Below are 16,208 nucleotides of genomic sequence, written 5' to 3' on the forward strand. Positions count from 1 at the left end.
AGCACAGGCTATAAAGTGCCTTCTCTCAGTCAGCAAATCCTAAAGATAACAAACCCAGGACGTCCTAGTTGAGTTCTTCAAAATTCACTAATCAAATAGGTTCCTCCTATTCGGGGTAAGGAGGTGGAGAGAAGTAGAAGTGTTGATCCCTTAATTTTGCCTCTAGGAAGTAGAGTATAAATTTATGTCCCCACCCCATGGAAACGGTAGGAGTGGGGAATAATGGATTACAGCTAACACAGTGAGTATAGGATAATCCACTTTGGCTAAAATGTGGCTTTATTCATATACAGACATATTCATGTGATTAAGAAATAAGTTGGGAAGTCAACACAGCAAATTTGTTTACATTGATTAGCTCGAGTTGGAATAGAGTGGGTCCCAGGAGATTTCAGTTTCCTATAAAATTGTTAAAAAGTATTGCAAGTATGAGTCGTTTTTACTTTTCTGTACTTTTCAGCATTTAAAAAACAGATGATAATATTTCCCTCCTATTTTCTTCTTCTAATTGCATAGTTTATTTTTGACATTTAAATCTGTTTCTTGGGATTTATTTTAGTGTGAAGAGTGAGGTAGCCTCTTGGCCGTTCCTCTTTGCCTCCCCTCTGCCCCCTGCAGTTGGACTAACATGATTAATAAATAACTCCATTTTGTTTCATTTTTCTCAAGCCCTGACTTCACCAGCTTCTAAATTCCCACATATTCTCACATGTAAATGAAATTATTATTGATTAGAGAGACTGTGTAGCATTAGAGCTGTAATGGCTTCTTGTCTCGTTTAAATTTCTCATTACCCATTTCAGGAGGTGTGGTCTTGTTGGATTGAACTGCTTCATTATCTGGACCTGGAAACCACCTGGTTAAACACTTTGGAAGAGCGGTTAAAGAGCACAGAAGCTCTGCCCGAGAAAGCAGAGGCTGTCAATGAAGCCCTTGAGGTCGGAAACTGAGTTCTTGGTGGCATTTCTTTTTGTTGCAATGAAGCCAAATGCGAATTGCAACGAGGAACATAATGCTTTACACGGACAAACATATTTGCTCCCTTAGTCGTTTTCAGTGCGACTTGTTTGTTCTTCTGTAACTTGTACTTCTATAATCATGTATATTTAGGTTGTCGATGACCTACTAAATCAGCCTTAGGAGAGGGCTAGCTATTTGACCAGTAGTACATCTTAGATATGGTAAAGCACTCTGATGATTTTCCAGTTCATTTTTATCCATCCCTGGATACAACTCTGCCTTATCTTATTAGGGCACCTATTATATTTTTCTTAGTAAATGTCTTTTTACTGGTTAAACATAGCAATAACTATGTTTACAATGACTCCTGGTCTATTACCTTCAAATGTCAACGGTTGAGTATAGGCTGGGGTTAGTAGTATTTGTGTCATCCTATCAGAGGAGCTGGTCACTAGGCCTGACCTATGAGCTCCCTGAGGATAAGAAATGGACCTGATTCTTCTTTGTTCCTTAGTTAGCAGCACAATGTGTAGTTCATGATAACATAACAGCTGTTTCTTACATTAATTAAAATGTAATGAGGGTAGATTTTCTCTAAAAACAGAAAAAGAGGAAGTGGGTAGATTCGCGTATAAAAATGCAGTGACATGATGTGGTAGCTGGGTGGGTGACTGGTTTGAAGGTCAGTAATACGTCAAATGAGAGTCACTGGGTGGTGTGAATGGTTTGTGTGCTCGCTGCTAACTGAAAGGCCATGGAAGAAATACCTGACAATCTATTGCCAAAAAATTCAGCCAATGAAAACCCCATGGAGCATAGTTCTGCTCTGATACATACGGGGTCACCATGAGTTGGAATTGACTCAGTGGGAATTGGTTTAATAAGTCAGATGTGGTATCTAAATTTCAGGAGTGGGATGGTTTGCTGGCAGAAGGTCTGCGTCACTTCTCAAATATATCAGAATAAGAGATTGTGACAATAAAAATATATAAAGCTTAGATTAAAAAAAAAACCTTTATATTTCCCTAATATGAGAGTTAATATTTGCACATTCTAGAAATAAGGAAACTAGAGAAAATTATAAAATGAACTCTAAGATAAATTTTTAAACACTTTGATATATTTCTTCCTAATTATTATTTTTTTAAAGTATGCACACTGAAGGATGATTCATTAAAGCAATTGGTTCAAGGGTTTTGGTGTCACAAAGATCTGTGTTGGAATCTAGATTTTTTTGCAGACTGTGTGTGCTTGTGCCAGCTAATCTCTCTGGGCTTTAATATCCCCATTTATACAATGGGAATAATATGTAGCCCATATTGGTTAATTAGATTTATGTATATAAAAACTGTGAATGTAAAACAATGCCGAGCACTCTGTATATGCTGTAGAAAAATAAGAACCTATTTTTAGTGTTATAATTAATAACAGTTGAGATAATTTTGCTCACATAATAGTGTATTCTGCATTTAAACTTTGCATCATATGAGCATTTCTTTATATAATTAATAATGATTATTTTTTGGATTTTATATTATATCATCTTCTGTATTACGGTTCTGCGCTTTGTGCATTTATTGACACCATCTTGAAAATTTTTATGAATTAATCATTCACCTAATTTCTGATCTCATTCCCTACGATAGATTTCTAGAAAATTGAAATACTTGATTAAAATAATATGGGCATTTTTAGGGTCCTTGACACATTTTGCCTCTGTAAACGCACTATTTTTTTTCCTTCCCTGTCCAGTCTTTGGAATCCGTTTTGCGCCACCCAGCAGATAACCGCACCCAGATTCGGGAACTTGGCCAGACTCTGATTGATGGAGGGATTCTTGATGACATAATCAGTGAGAAATTGGAGATGTTTAATAGCCGATATGAAGAACTGAGCCACTTGGTAAGAATCGGGATGTGCTTGAGTGTTGATTGGGTATTGATGATATGGGGCTGACCCCAAGAAAGGGTAAAAGTTGGTGGCCAACACTGATGGAGGCATTGAAGTACTAGATGGGGAAGAATTGACACAACATTTGTAAGGCAGGCAGAACTTGATGGTTAAAAAGAAAATCTATCTTTGAGAGAGTTTCTACTTGTAAACTATTTAATTTCTACTTAGGATCATGTTATAGCTGTATATAATAATGGCATATATTATTTCTATTATTATATAATATGTAAATGTATTTGTTTGCAATATATAATACATATTGTATAACAGTAATTATTATCTAACTGTATATAATAATGGTGACTCACATTTGCCTGATAAATAGTAGGGCCATCAGAGTTTGACATAGGCTACTCTGAAGGGTCACAATCTCTTAGCCACATACCGAGGATGCACCATAACATACATGTTGATGTCGGGAATTAGAGTAAGGAGGCTGTTGTTTTTTAAGAGAGCTGGGTGGATAGTAGAAGCTTTCTTACACATATTAAATGGTAACGGTCGATGTTTAGGTCACGAATAGCATCAAGCTTAATCCAATATGCAGCAGTCGTGGTTCGACACACACGTGCACCTATAGAACTTGTTTTAGACTTTGGAGTAGAAGAGATTCGGATATCTACAGATGTTCTATTGATAGACATTTTTTTTTTTTTATTTTCTAGATTTCATTTATTTTGTTGTTGAGAATATACACAGCAAAACATATATCGACTCGAGTTTCTGCATGTACCCTTTGGTGACATTGGTTACGTTCTTCCAGTTGTTTAGCCATTTTCACCCTCCTTTTCTGTGTTGGTACTCCTTTGTAATCTTTCAAGTTGCTGGTGTCACTTTGATCCCATGTAGATAGTTCTTAAAAGAAGCATAGTCTTCAAGGCAGACCTTTTTTACTAGTTAAGCTAAAATACTGTTTGGTTTTAAGTTGACTTCAGGGGATTTTTTTTTTTTTTTAATTATTATTGGGCTTTAAGTGAAATTTCACAAATCAAGTCTGTCTCTCACACAAAAACCCATATACACCTTGCTACATACTCCCAACAGCCCGCTCTCTCCCTCCACTCTCTCTTTTCGTGTCCATTTTGCCAGCTTCTAACCCCCTCCACCCTCTCATCTCCCCTCCAGGCAGGAGATGCCAACATAGTCTTAAGTGTCCACCTGATCCAAGAAGCTCACTCCTCACCAGCATCCTTCTCCAACCCATTGTCCAGTCCAATCCATGTCTGAAGAGATTGGTTCCTGTCCTGGGCCAACAGAAGGTCTGGGGGCCGTGACCACCAGGGTCCTTTTAGTCTCAGACCATTAAGTGTGGTCTTATGAGAATTTGGGGTCTGCATCCCACTGCTCTCCTGCTCCCTCGGGGGTTCTCTGTTGTGTTCCCTGTCAGGGCAGTCATCGGTTGTAGCCAGGCACCATCTAGTTCTTCTGATCTCAGAATGATGTAGTCTCTGGTTCATGTGGCGCTTTCTGTCTCTTGGGCTCATAATCACCTTGTGTCCTTGGTGTTGTTCATTCTCCTTTGATCCAGGTGGGTTGAGACCAATTGATGCATCTTAGATGGCTGCTTGCTAGCGTTTAAGACATGGGATATTTTTGGTTTCAGGTTTAAAGATTATCTCAGGGCAGTAGTTTCAGTGTTCATTCAGCTTCCATGGCTCCAGAAAGTCTGGATTCAATGGGAATTTGAAATTCTGTTCTATATTTTCCCCTTTTTGATCAGGATTCTTCTAAGGAATCTTTTTTTTTCCCCCTCTATGAGCTGTAACTCTTCAGGTCTTTTTTTTTTTAACATATAAACCTTTTGCCATCAAGTCGATTCTGACTCATAGCAGCCCTATAGGACAGAGTGGAACTACCCCATAGGGTTTCCAAGGAGCGGCTGGTGGATTCTAACCACTGACCTTTTGGCTAGCAGCCATAGCTCACCATGGCTTTTATCCACTGTGCCACCTTTTCTGCATAGATTGAAATGATCATGTGACTCTTTTTTTTCTTTTTATTTATGTGGTGAATTACGTTGATTGATTTTATAGTATTGCACCATCCTTGCATACCTGGTATGAATCCCACTTGGTCATGATGTATTATTATTTTTTTAATAAGCTGTTGAATTCTATTGGCTAGAATTTTGTTGAAAATTTTTATATCTGTGTTCATGAGGGATATTGGTCTGTAGTTTTCTTTTTCTCTGGTGTCTTTTCCTGTCTTTGATATCAGGGTTCTATGGAATCTTTGTTCAATATGTTCAGTAATGGTAGCTGGGCACCATCCAGTTCTTCCGGTCTCATGGCAAAGGAGGCAGTTGTTCATGGAGGCAATTAGCCACACATTCTGCGTCTATGTCCTCCTCCTATTCGTGACTCTCCTTCTTCCTCTGTTGCTCCAGATGAATAGAGACCAATTGTTATGGCTTGGATGGCAACTTACAAGCTTTTAAGACCGAAGGCACTACTCAAGGGAGTAGCAAGTAGAACAGAAGCACCGAACACATTATTAGGCCAATTAACTGGAATGTCTCATGAAACTATGACCCTAAACCTCCAAACCAAGGGACCAAAACCTGTGAGGTATTTGATTGTACATAAGCAGCCTTAGCATCTACTCGTTTTTTTTTGGGTCTTTGTTGTAAATACAGCTGTCACACAACCTTTGCCAATTCAGCTTTTTACAGGTGTGCAAAAAAAATTTTTTTTTTTTTTACAACTTATTGGTAGTAATCATAATAGTCCACTGTGCAACCCTACCCTTAATCAATATGATTTTTCCATGACTGTTAATCCCTTTTCCCCCTTCCCTCCTGTCCTGGTAACCATTAATCAGTTTTGGTTTCTGTGTACATTTGCCTTTACTTGTCTTTTTTTTTTATAACTGAGGTCATACAATATTTGTCCTTTGTGATTGGCTTATTTTGCTCATCATAATGTCTTCAACCTCTATCCATACTGTAGCAGGTATCAAGACATCATTTCTGCTACTGGGTGAGTGGTATTCCGCTGTATGTATGCACCACATTCTTTTTTGTCCATTCACCTGTTGATGGGCATTTAGGTTGTTTCCACATTTTGGCTATTGTGAACAGTGCTGCAGTGAACATTGTTATACAAATCTGTTTGAGTCTCTGCTTTCAAGTTTTTTGGTGAAAGACTAGGAGTAGAATTTCTGGGTTATATGGTAATTCTGGATGGCTTGAGAAGACAAAGTAAAGGATTATAATGACATGCGTGAAGACCTGGAGTTGGAAAACCAAAAGGGAAGAACATGTTTGACTTTTCTCAAGCTGAAAGAACTGAAGAAAAAATTCATGCCTTGAGTTGCAATATTGAAGGAGTCTATGGGGAAAATATTAAGCGATATAGGAAGCATCAAAAGAAGATGGAAACAATACACAGAGTCATTGTACCAAAAAGAATTGGCCAATATTCAGACATTTCAGGAGGTAGCATATGACCAAGAACCAGCGGTTCTGAAGGAAGAAGTCCAAGCTGCACTAAAGATATTGGTGAAAAACGGATCCAGGAATTGACAGAATACCAACTGAGATGTTTTAACAAATGGTTGCAATGCCTGAAGTGCTCACTTGCCTATGCCAAGAAATTTGGCAGACAGCTACCTGGCCAACTGACTGGAAGAGATCCATATTTGTGCCCATTCCAAAGAAAGGTGATCCAACCAAATGCAGAAATTATGGAACAATATCATTAATATCACATACAAGTAAAATTTTGCTGAGGATCATTCAAAAGTGATTGCAGCAGTACATTGACAGAGAACTGCCAGAAATTCGAGCTGCATTCAAAAGAAGATGTGGAGTGAGGGATATCATTGCTGATGTCAGATGGATCCTGGTTGAAAGCAGAGAATACCAGAAGGATGTTTAACTGTGTTTTACTGACTATGCTAAGACATTCAACTGTGTGGATCATAACAAATTACGGATAATATTACAAAGAACGGGTATCCCAGAACACTTAATTGTGCTCGTGAGGAACCTATACATAGATCAAAGGGCAGTCGTTTGAAGAGAACAAGGGGATACTGCATGCTTTAAAGTCAGGAAAGGCGTTCACCAGGGTTGTATCCTTTTACCATACCTATTCAATCTGTATGCTGAGTAGATAATCCAAGAAGCTGGACTAAATGAAGAAGAATGGGGCATCAGGATTGGAGGAAGAATCATTAATAACTTCCATTATGCAGATGAGACAACCTTATTTGCTGAAAGGGAAGAGGACTTGAAGCACTGACTGATGAAGATCAAATACTATGGCCTTCAGTATAGATTACCCCAGATCCAGTGCCGTCGAGTCGATTCCGACTCATAGCGACCCAATAGGACAGAGTAGAACTGCCCCATAGAGTTTCCAAGGAGCACCTGGTGGATTTGAACTGCTGACCCTTTGGTTAGCAGCCATAGCACTTAACTGCTACGCCACCAGGGTTTCCATTCAGTATAGATTACACCTCAATATAAAGAAAATAAAAATCCCCACAACTGGACGAATAAGCAACATCATGATAAATGAAGAAAAGATTGAAGTTGTTAAGGATTTCATTTTATTTGGATCCACAGTCAACACCTACGGAAGCAGCAGTCAAGAAATCAAAGGACACATTGCATTGGGCAAATCTGCTGCAAAAGATCTCTTTAAAGTGTTACAAAGCAAAGATATCACTTTAAGGACTAAGGTGCACCTGACCCAAGCCTTGGTGTTTTCAGTTGCCTCATATGCATGAGAAGGCTGGTCAATGAATAAGGAAGACCAAGGAAGAATTGACACCTTAAATTATCAGACTGGCAAAAAATGTTGAATATACTATGGACTGCTGAAATAAACGAATCTGTCTTGGAAGAAGTACAGCCAGAATGCTCTTTAGAAGTGAGGCTGTAGAGACTTCATCTCATATACTTTGGACATGTTACCAGGAGGGGCCAGTCCCTGGAGAAGGACATCATGCTTGGTAATGTAAAGAATCAGCAAAAATGAGGAAGACTCTCAATGGGATGGTTGGACACGGTGTTTGTAACAATGGGCATGGTGCGGGACCGGGCAGTGTTTTGATCCATTGTGTCTAGGGCTACTATGAGTTGGAACTGAATCGATGGCACCTAACAACAACAACACATGGTAATTCTATTTTTAGTTTTTTGAGAAACTGCCAGACTGTTTTCCACAAGGGCTATGTAACATTTTGCATTCCCACCAGCAGTGGGTAAAGGTTCCAATTTCCCCACATCCTCACTAACATTTGTTATTTTCTGCTTTTTTTGTTTAATCTTAGCCATCCTAGTGAAGGTGAAATGTTATTGTGGTTTTTTTTTGCCTCTCTGTGATGGCTAATGATGCTGAGCATCTTTTCATCTGTCTGGTGGACATTTTAATGTCCTCTCTGGTGAAATGTCTATTAAAGTTCAGTTGCCTGTTTTTTAATTGGGTTATTTGTCTTTTTGTTGTTGTCAAAGTTTCATATACATTTTGTTATTAAATTCTGATCAAATATATGCTTTCCAATGATACTCTCCCAATCAGTAGCTTTTCTTTTTATTTTTTGTAAATACTTTTGATGAAAAAGTTTTTAATTTTTATAAGGTCCCATTTATTTATTTTGTCTTCTGCTGTTTGTGTTTTTTAAATTGTAGTACGTAATCCCTTGTTAAAAGCTAGGCCTGACAGCGTTGCCCCTGCGTTTTCTTCTAAGTACTTTATGGTTTTATTATGCACGTTTAGGTCCTTCGTCCACTCTAAATTTGTTTTTGTGTATTGTGTGAGTCATAGGCCCTCCTTCATTTTTCTGCATGTAGAAATCCAATTTTCCCAACACCATTTATTGAAGAGATTCTTCTTTTCCCATCGAATGGTCTTAGCACCCTTGTCAAAAAGCAGTTCACCGTGGATGTGTAGGTTGATAGACATTCCTGTTAATATTTTGTATTCTTTTTGATAGAATTATCTACTTAGATTTATAGCACATTTTTATCCTTTATTTAGTATGTTATGTAGGAAATCTTACATTTTGATATTTTGTCATTGTGTATCGAAAAAAGTAAGAATTAGTAACTTACTACAAGACACATAAGATACTAGAAGGTCATTTTCACTGTTACCATTGCTAGTTATTATTTATTTATGAAGAAAGTCGAAGTCCTGAAGTAGTGCTCTTATAGCATGTTTCTTTTCACGATGACCAGAGCATAAGGGTTTTCTTATATTAAGCCATTTATATTTTTGCTAATCAACTAACGATTAAATTTTTCCCTTGTGTAGGCAGAGAGCAAACAGATTTCCTTGGAAAAGCAACTGCAGGTCCTGCGGGAAACTGACCACATGCTTCAGGTCTTGCAGGAGAGCTTAGCAGAACTGGACAAGCAGCTCACCACTTACTTGACTGATAGGATAGACGCCTTCCAAGTTCCACAGGAAGCACAGGTATCGGCCGGGATTTGTGAGGGCTTTTGTGTCATAAAGGGAACGTATGTAACGACTTCCTCACTTCAAGCGAGCCCATCCTGCCATCCAAAGCTAAAGTTAGTGAGAAATATTGACCTTATTTACAGGGCAGCACATGGGTTTTGGAGTCCTCTTGCTCTCTTGCAAATAGCCTAGTTCTCTAAGTTATTGATGCTTTATCTATGGTTGTGGAACAGCTTTTTTCTTTATAGATCAGTTATGAGCATTAAAAAACGATGAACACAAAGACCTTAGAATGTGCTTTGTACACAGTAGCCTAATATGGTGTGCCCCTTATTATTATGCTGTGAACCCTTTGAAGCTTCTAAAAAAAAAAATGCCAGTTCCCTTTGAGTCATTCCAGCTCATGGAGACCCCAGGTGTTTGAGGGTGGAGCTGTGTGCTCCACTGAGTTTTCAGTGGCTGATTTTTAGAAGTAGATCGTCAGGGCTTTCTTCCAAGGCCACCTGGGGCAGAGTCGTACCTCCAGACTTTGTGTTAATAGCTAAGCACGTTAACCATTTGCACCAGCCAGGACTCTATTAAAGCTTATTGCTATTAGTTGCCATTGAGTTGGCTCTGGCTCATGGTGATCTCATGTAGAACAGAGGGAAACATTGCCTGGTCCTGTGCCATCTCCATGGTCTTTGATATGCCTGAGCCCATTATTGAGGCTGTCGTGTCAGTCCATCCCCTTGACATTTTCCATCATTTTCACTGACCCTCCACTTTACCGAACATGATGTCCTTTTCTAGCAATTGGGCTTTCCTGATGATATCAAGTTTGGAATATTTTAATTATTGTGTGGCTATATGGAACTTTTATTTCATTTTTTCTAATATACCTTCAAAAGACATTCTCTCCTCTTTCTAATCTCTTTGTCAGAAAATCCAAGCAGAGATCTCAGCCCATGAACTAACTCTAGAAGAGCTGAGAAGAAACACGCGCTCTCAGCCCTCGACCTCCCCAGACGGCAGGACTGCTAGAGGAGGCTCTCAGATGGATGTGCTTCAGGTGAAGAGGCAGAGCAGCTGCCTTGTACTTGTCAATATGTCGAGCATAGAAAGAAGCTTAGAAAGAGTTGATTACTTGGGTGTCTTTGGTATTCGTTGTAATGTAAGCACTAGTATGGGAGTAATGTTAAAGGCTCGTTGTATCCCAGGGCCCAGAAACAGATTGCTGCATGCACACAAAAATATTATATCTGATTTTTATTGTTGAGATGGGAGAAACAGAGAGAGAGAAAGAGAACATGATAGATTTAGAAGTTAGTTTTACATGTTGTTGGGTGCTATCGAGTCGATTTTGATGCATAGTGAACCTATAGGGCAGAGTAAAATTGCTCCATAGGGTTTTCTTGGCTGTAACCTCTCTCTGTCTCTCTTTTATTTATTTTTTTTGTTGTTGTTGAGAATATATACATCAAAATATACACCAATTCAACAGTTCCTACACATACCGTTTAGTGTTATTGATTACATTCTTTGAGCTGTAAACCATTCCTGCTCTCCTTTTCTGAGTTGTGCCTCCCCCATTAACGTAAGTTCACTGCCCCCTAAGGTTCCTATCTAATCTGTCAAGTTGCTGTCATCACTTTGATTCCCTGTAGACAGTTCTTAAAACAGTGTAATGCTCAAGGCAGACGTTCTTTACTAGTTAGGTTAAACTATTATTTGGTTTTAAGAAGACTTCAGGGGATGTTTTTGGTTTCAGGTTCAAAGATTATCTCAGGGCAATAGATTCAGGGGTTTATCTAGCCTCCATACCTCCAGGAAGGCTGGATTTCATAAGAATTTGCAATTCTATTCTGCATTTCCCCCCTTTTATCAAAATTCTTCTATAGAATATTGGTCAAAATGTTCAGTAATGGTAGCTGGGCACCATCCACTTCTTCTGGTCTCATGGCAAAGGATGCAGTTATTCATGGAGGTAGTTATACATTTCATATCCTCCTATTCCTGACTCTCCTTCTTTCTTGCTCCAGGTGAGTGGAGACCAATTGTTGTGCCTTGAATGACTGCTTGCAAGCTTTTAAGACCCCAGGCATTAGGCAGTGAATGAGGAGGTAGAATTAAACATGTTATTGGGCCAGTTAACTGGAATGTCCCATAAAACCATGATCCTAAACCTCCAAACCAAGGAACCAAATCCCATGAGGTGTTTGGTTGTACATAAGCAGTCTGAGCAGCTACTTTTTTTTTTTTTTCCTTGTTATTTTAAATAATATTGTATTGTGTTTTAGGTGAAAATTTACACAGCACATTAGGTTCCCCTTTAACAAATTATACACATTGTTCCATGGCATTGGTTACAATGTTTACAGTGTGTCAGCATTCTCATTATATCCATTCTGTTTCATTGATCTGGCTTCCCTTCCCCTCGTTGCTGTCTCATCTTTGCTTTTGGGTGACTATTGACCTTTTGGTCTCATGTAGTTGTTTAAGGGAGCACATTACTCATGACTGATAGTGTTTATTTTCTAATCCAATCTGTTATTGGGCTGAAAAGTGACCTGCAGAAATAGCTTCAATTACAGGTTCAAAGGGTATCTTAGGGCTATAGTCTCAAGGTTCTTATAGTCTATATCAGTCCAGTAGATCTGGCCTTTTTTAGGAATTTGAGTTTTGTTCTTCATTTTTCTCTCTTTCTGTTGGGACCTTCTATTTTGTCCCTGGTTAGAATGGTTGGTGGTGGTGGTAGTGGACACCATCTAGTTCTTCTGGTCTCAGGTTTGAAGAGGTTGTGATTCATTTCTGTCATGGATTGAATTATGTCCCCCCAAAATATGTGTCATCTTGGCTAGGCTATGATTCTCAGTATTGTGTGATTGTTCACCATTTTGTGATCTGAAGTGATTTTCCTGTGTTGTAAATCCTACCTCCCTGATGTTAATGAGGCAGGGTTAGAGACAGCTATATTAACGAGGAAGGACTCAATCTGCAAGATTGGGTTGTATTTTAAGTCAATATCTTTTGAGATATAAAAGAGAGAAGCAAGCAGAGAGATGGGAGACCTCAGACCACCAAGAAACAATAGCCAGGAGAATAGCATGTCCTGTGGACTCTTGGTCCCTGCACTGAGAAGCTCCTTGATGGGGAAAGATTGATGACAAGGACTTTCCCCAGAACTGACAGAGAGAGAAAGCCTTTCCCTAGAGCTGCCACCCAGACTTCCGGCCTCCTAGACTGTGAGAGAATAAATTTCTCTTTGCTAAAGCCATCTACTTTTGGTATTTCTGTTATAGCGGTGCTAGATAAGTAAGACAGTGTTACTCTTGTTTTTTTTTTTTTTTGTTGTTGTAAATATATCTTATCACACAACTTTTGCCAATTCAGCTTTTTACAGTTGTACAACTTACCTATAGAACACAATTATAATAATCAGCAGTATAACCTACCCTTAATCAATGGAATATTTGCATTACCTTTAACCCCCCAGTTTCCTCTCCTTCGTGCCCTTGGTAACCACTAATAAACGTTGGTCTCTGTACATTTGCCTTTTTTTGTCTTTTTATATAAGTGAGGTCATACAATCTTTGTTCTTTTGTGATTTACTGATTTTGTGCAGTATTCCATTGTATGTATGTACCACTTTTTTTTTATCCATTTACCTGTTGGTAGATATTTAGGTTGTTTCTACCTTTTGGCTATTGCAAATAGTGCTGCAAGGAGCATTGGTGTACAGGTCTCTGAGTCTCTGCTTTCACGTCTTTTGGGTATATACCTAGGAGTGGAATTGCTGCATCATATGGTAGTTCTCATTTTAGTTTTTTGAGGAACCATCACACTGTTTCCCACCATGTGTGTATCATTTTGCATTTCCACTAAAAATCAGTAAGAGTTCCAGTTTCTCCACATTTTTATCAACATTTGTTATTTTCTATTTTTTAAAAAATCTTAGCCATTCTTGTGGGAGTGAAATGGCATCTCATTGTGGTTTTTATTTTTATCTCTCTTGATGGGTAGTTATGCTGAACTTCTTTTCATGTGTTTGGTGCCCATTTGAGTGTCCTCTTTGGTGAAATGTCTATTCAAGTCTTTTGCCCATTTTATGACTGGGTTATTTGTCTTTCTGTTGTCAAGTTGTCAAAGTTTTATATATATTTTGGTTATTAGATTCTTGTCAGATATATGGTTCCCGAAGATATTCTCCCAATCAGTAGCTTGCCTTTTCACTTTTTTTTGTAAAGTCTTTGGAAGAACAGAAGTTTTTAATTTTTATGACAAAAACACAGTACCGTCCAGTCGATTCCAACTCATAGCGACCTTACAGGACAGAGTAGAATAGCCCCATAGAGTTTCCAAGGAGCACCTAGCAGATTTGAACTGCCAACCTTTTGGTTAGCAGCTGTAGCACTTAACCACTACGCCACCAGGATTTCCTAATTTTTATGAGGCCCCATTTATTTATTTATTTTTGTCTTTTGCTGTTTTTATTATATTAGATCCATCCACTAATCCCTTGTTAAAAGCTGGACCTGACAACATTATCCCTGCTTTTTCTACTAAGATTTTTATGGTTTTACACTAAATAGACAATAGATAAGTGTTAACTTTGATGAAGGGTAAGACAGTGCACAATACTAGGGAAGTCAGCACAACTTGGACAAGGCAAGAACATAGAAACTCCGTAGACATATCCAGACTCCCTGAGGGACTGAACTGCTTGACTGAGGGCTGTGGGGACCATGGTCTCAGGGAACATTTAGCTGAATTGGCATATCATAGTTTATGAACAAAATATTCTACATTCTACTTTGGTGAGTTGTGTCTGGGGTCATAAAAGCCTGTAAGTGGCCATCTAAGATACTCCACTGGTCTCACACTTTTGGGAGCAAGGGAGAATGAAGAAAACTAAAGATACAAGGGAAAGATTAGTCCAAAAGACTAATGAACCACAACTATCATGGTCTCCACCAGACTGAGTCCAATACAGCAAAATGGGGCTGGGCTACCACAACTCACTGCCCTGACAGGGATCACAATAGAGGGTCCCAGACAGAGCTGGAGACAAATGTAGAACAAAATTCTAACTCAACAAAAGAAGACCAGACTTACTGGCCTGACGAGACTGAAGAAACCCTGAGAGTATGGCCCCTAGGCACCCTTTTAGCTCAGTAATGAAGTCACTCCTGAGGTTCACCCTTCAGCCAAAGATTAGGCAGGACCATAAAACAAAACGAGGCTAAAGGGGCACACCAGCCCAGGGGCAAGGACTAGAAGGCAGGAGGGGACAGGAAAGCTGGTAATAGGGAACCCAGGGTCGAGAAAGGAGAGTGTTGACATGTCATGGGGTTGTGAACCAGTGTTATAAAACAATATGTATACTGTTTAATGAGGAGCTAATTTGTTCTGTAAACTTTCATCTAAAGTACAGTAAAACAAAACAATTTTACGGTTTTAGTTTGTACATTTAGGCCCTTGATCCACTTTGAATTTGTTTTTGTATATGGTGTGAGGCATGCATCCTGTTTAATTTTTCTGCATGTGGAAATCCAATTTTCCCAGCACCCTTTATTGAAGAGATTATTCTTTCTCCATCGAATGGACTTAGCACCCTTGTCAAAAATCAGGCAACCGCAGATACGTGTGTTTATTTCTGGATTCTCAGTTCTATTCCATTGGCCTTTCTGTCTGTTATACCAGTACCAGGCTGTTTTGATTACTTTATCTGTATAGTAGTTTTAAAATTAGGAAGAGTGAGTCTTTCTACTTTGTTCTTCTCTTTCAATGTTGCTTTAGCTATTCGAGGCCTATTGCCATTCCATATAAAATTGTGAATTAATTTTTCTATTTTTGTAAAGAAAGCTGTTGGAATTTTGATCAGGGTTGTGTTGAATCTATAGATAACTTTGGGTAGTATTGACATCTTAACAGTATTAAGTCTTCTAATCCATGAGCAAGGAACATCTTTCCATTTTGTCTGTAATCTTTATGGGAACAGATTGCCAGGTTTTTCTGCTGCAGAGCTGCTGGGTAGGTTTGAACTGTCAACCTTTAGGTTAGCAGACTTTCTCTTTAATACAGAGCACTTGTCAGCACTAGGGTGGCTGGTGCAGTAGGCAGGCTGAACATGCGTGGAGCATAGCATCACTTAGTTCCTTAGTGGTTAATGAGACACTTTCACCCTGAGCCTGTAATGAAGGTCATTTTTGAGTTCTAGGTTCCTGAACTATATTTTTCAAATAGGGGAGAAAGTTCATGAAGTTTTAATTCCAGAAATACCAGCTTAGCCTTTGTTGTTTGTAAGACTGCTAAGTAATTCATGGAACTGGGAGCTAGGTAGTTAATTTAGGTGATCATGTTAGCTCACTAAGATTATTTAAGATATTTTTTGTCATGCTACTGAATGCTTTTGTTGGTGCTTTATTTTACAGCTTTTTTACCAGTATTCATTATACTGATATCATCTAATGAGAGATTATCATTCTGATCTGAGTTGCTTCTTATTATCATCTCTGCCAACAGAGAAAACTTCGAGAGGTATCCACAAAGTTCCAGCTCTTCCAGAAGCCTGCTAACTTTGAGCAGCGAATGCTTGATTGCAAGCGAGTGCTGGATGGGGTGAAAGCAGAACTGCACATTCTGGATGTGAAGGATGTGGACCCAGATGTCATACAGACCCACCTGGACAAGTGCATGGTGAGGCTGTGGGTGGTTTGCACGTCCTGGGTGTTTCTCAGCAGCCAAATCTGTGGCTAAGTCTACTGCTTTTATACATGGTTTGTTTAACGATTGTTAGTCTACAGTGTGCTAAACACAGGGATCGATTTTGGGAAAACAGGTTAAAAATAAGAAGTGTGGTCGTTCCCCATAAGCAACTTAGAAGAGATAGGAGAAATCCAAACT

General features: G+C 38.9%; 1 protein-coding gene across 10 annotated transcripts in view; it reads left to right on the plus strand.

Moving 5' to 3' along the window:
* UTRN (utrophin) overlaps positions 1-16,208 on the plus strand; it is a 610,574-nt gene that overhangs the window by 221,830 nt on the left and 372,536 nt on the right. For all 10 annotated transcript variants that reach the window (XM_049902936.1, XM_049902887.1, XM_049902897.1 and 7 more), the window contains 5 exons: positions 804-938; positions 2,713-2,862; positions 9,177-9,338; positions 10,246-10,374; positions 15,828-16,001. In XM_049902936.1, the coding sequence (XP_049758893.1) occupies positions 804-938; positions 2,713-2,862; positions 9,177-9,338; positions 10,246-10,374; positions 15,828-16,001 (750 nt within the window). The remainder of the gene's footprint in view (positions 1-803; positions 939-2,712; positions 2,863-9,176; positions 9,339-10,245; positions 10,375-15,827; positions 16,002-16,208) is intronic.

The sequence above is a fragment of the Elephas maximus genome, chromosome 1, assembly GCF_024166365.1.
Source record: "Elephas maximus indicus isolate mEleMax1 chromosome 1, mEleMax1 primary haplotype, whole genome shotgun sequence".
NCBI lineage: Eukaryota > Metazoa > Chordata > Mammalia > Proboscidea > Elephantidae > Elephas > Elephas maximus.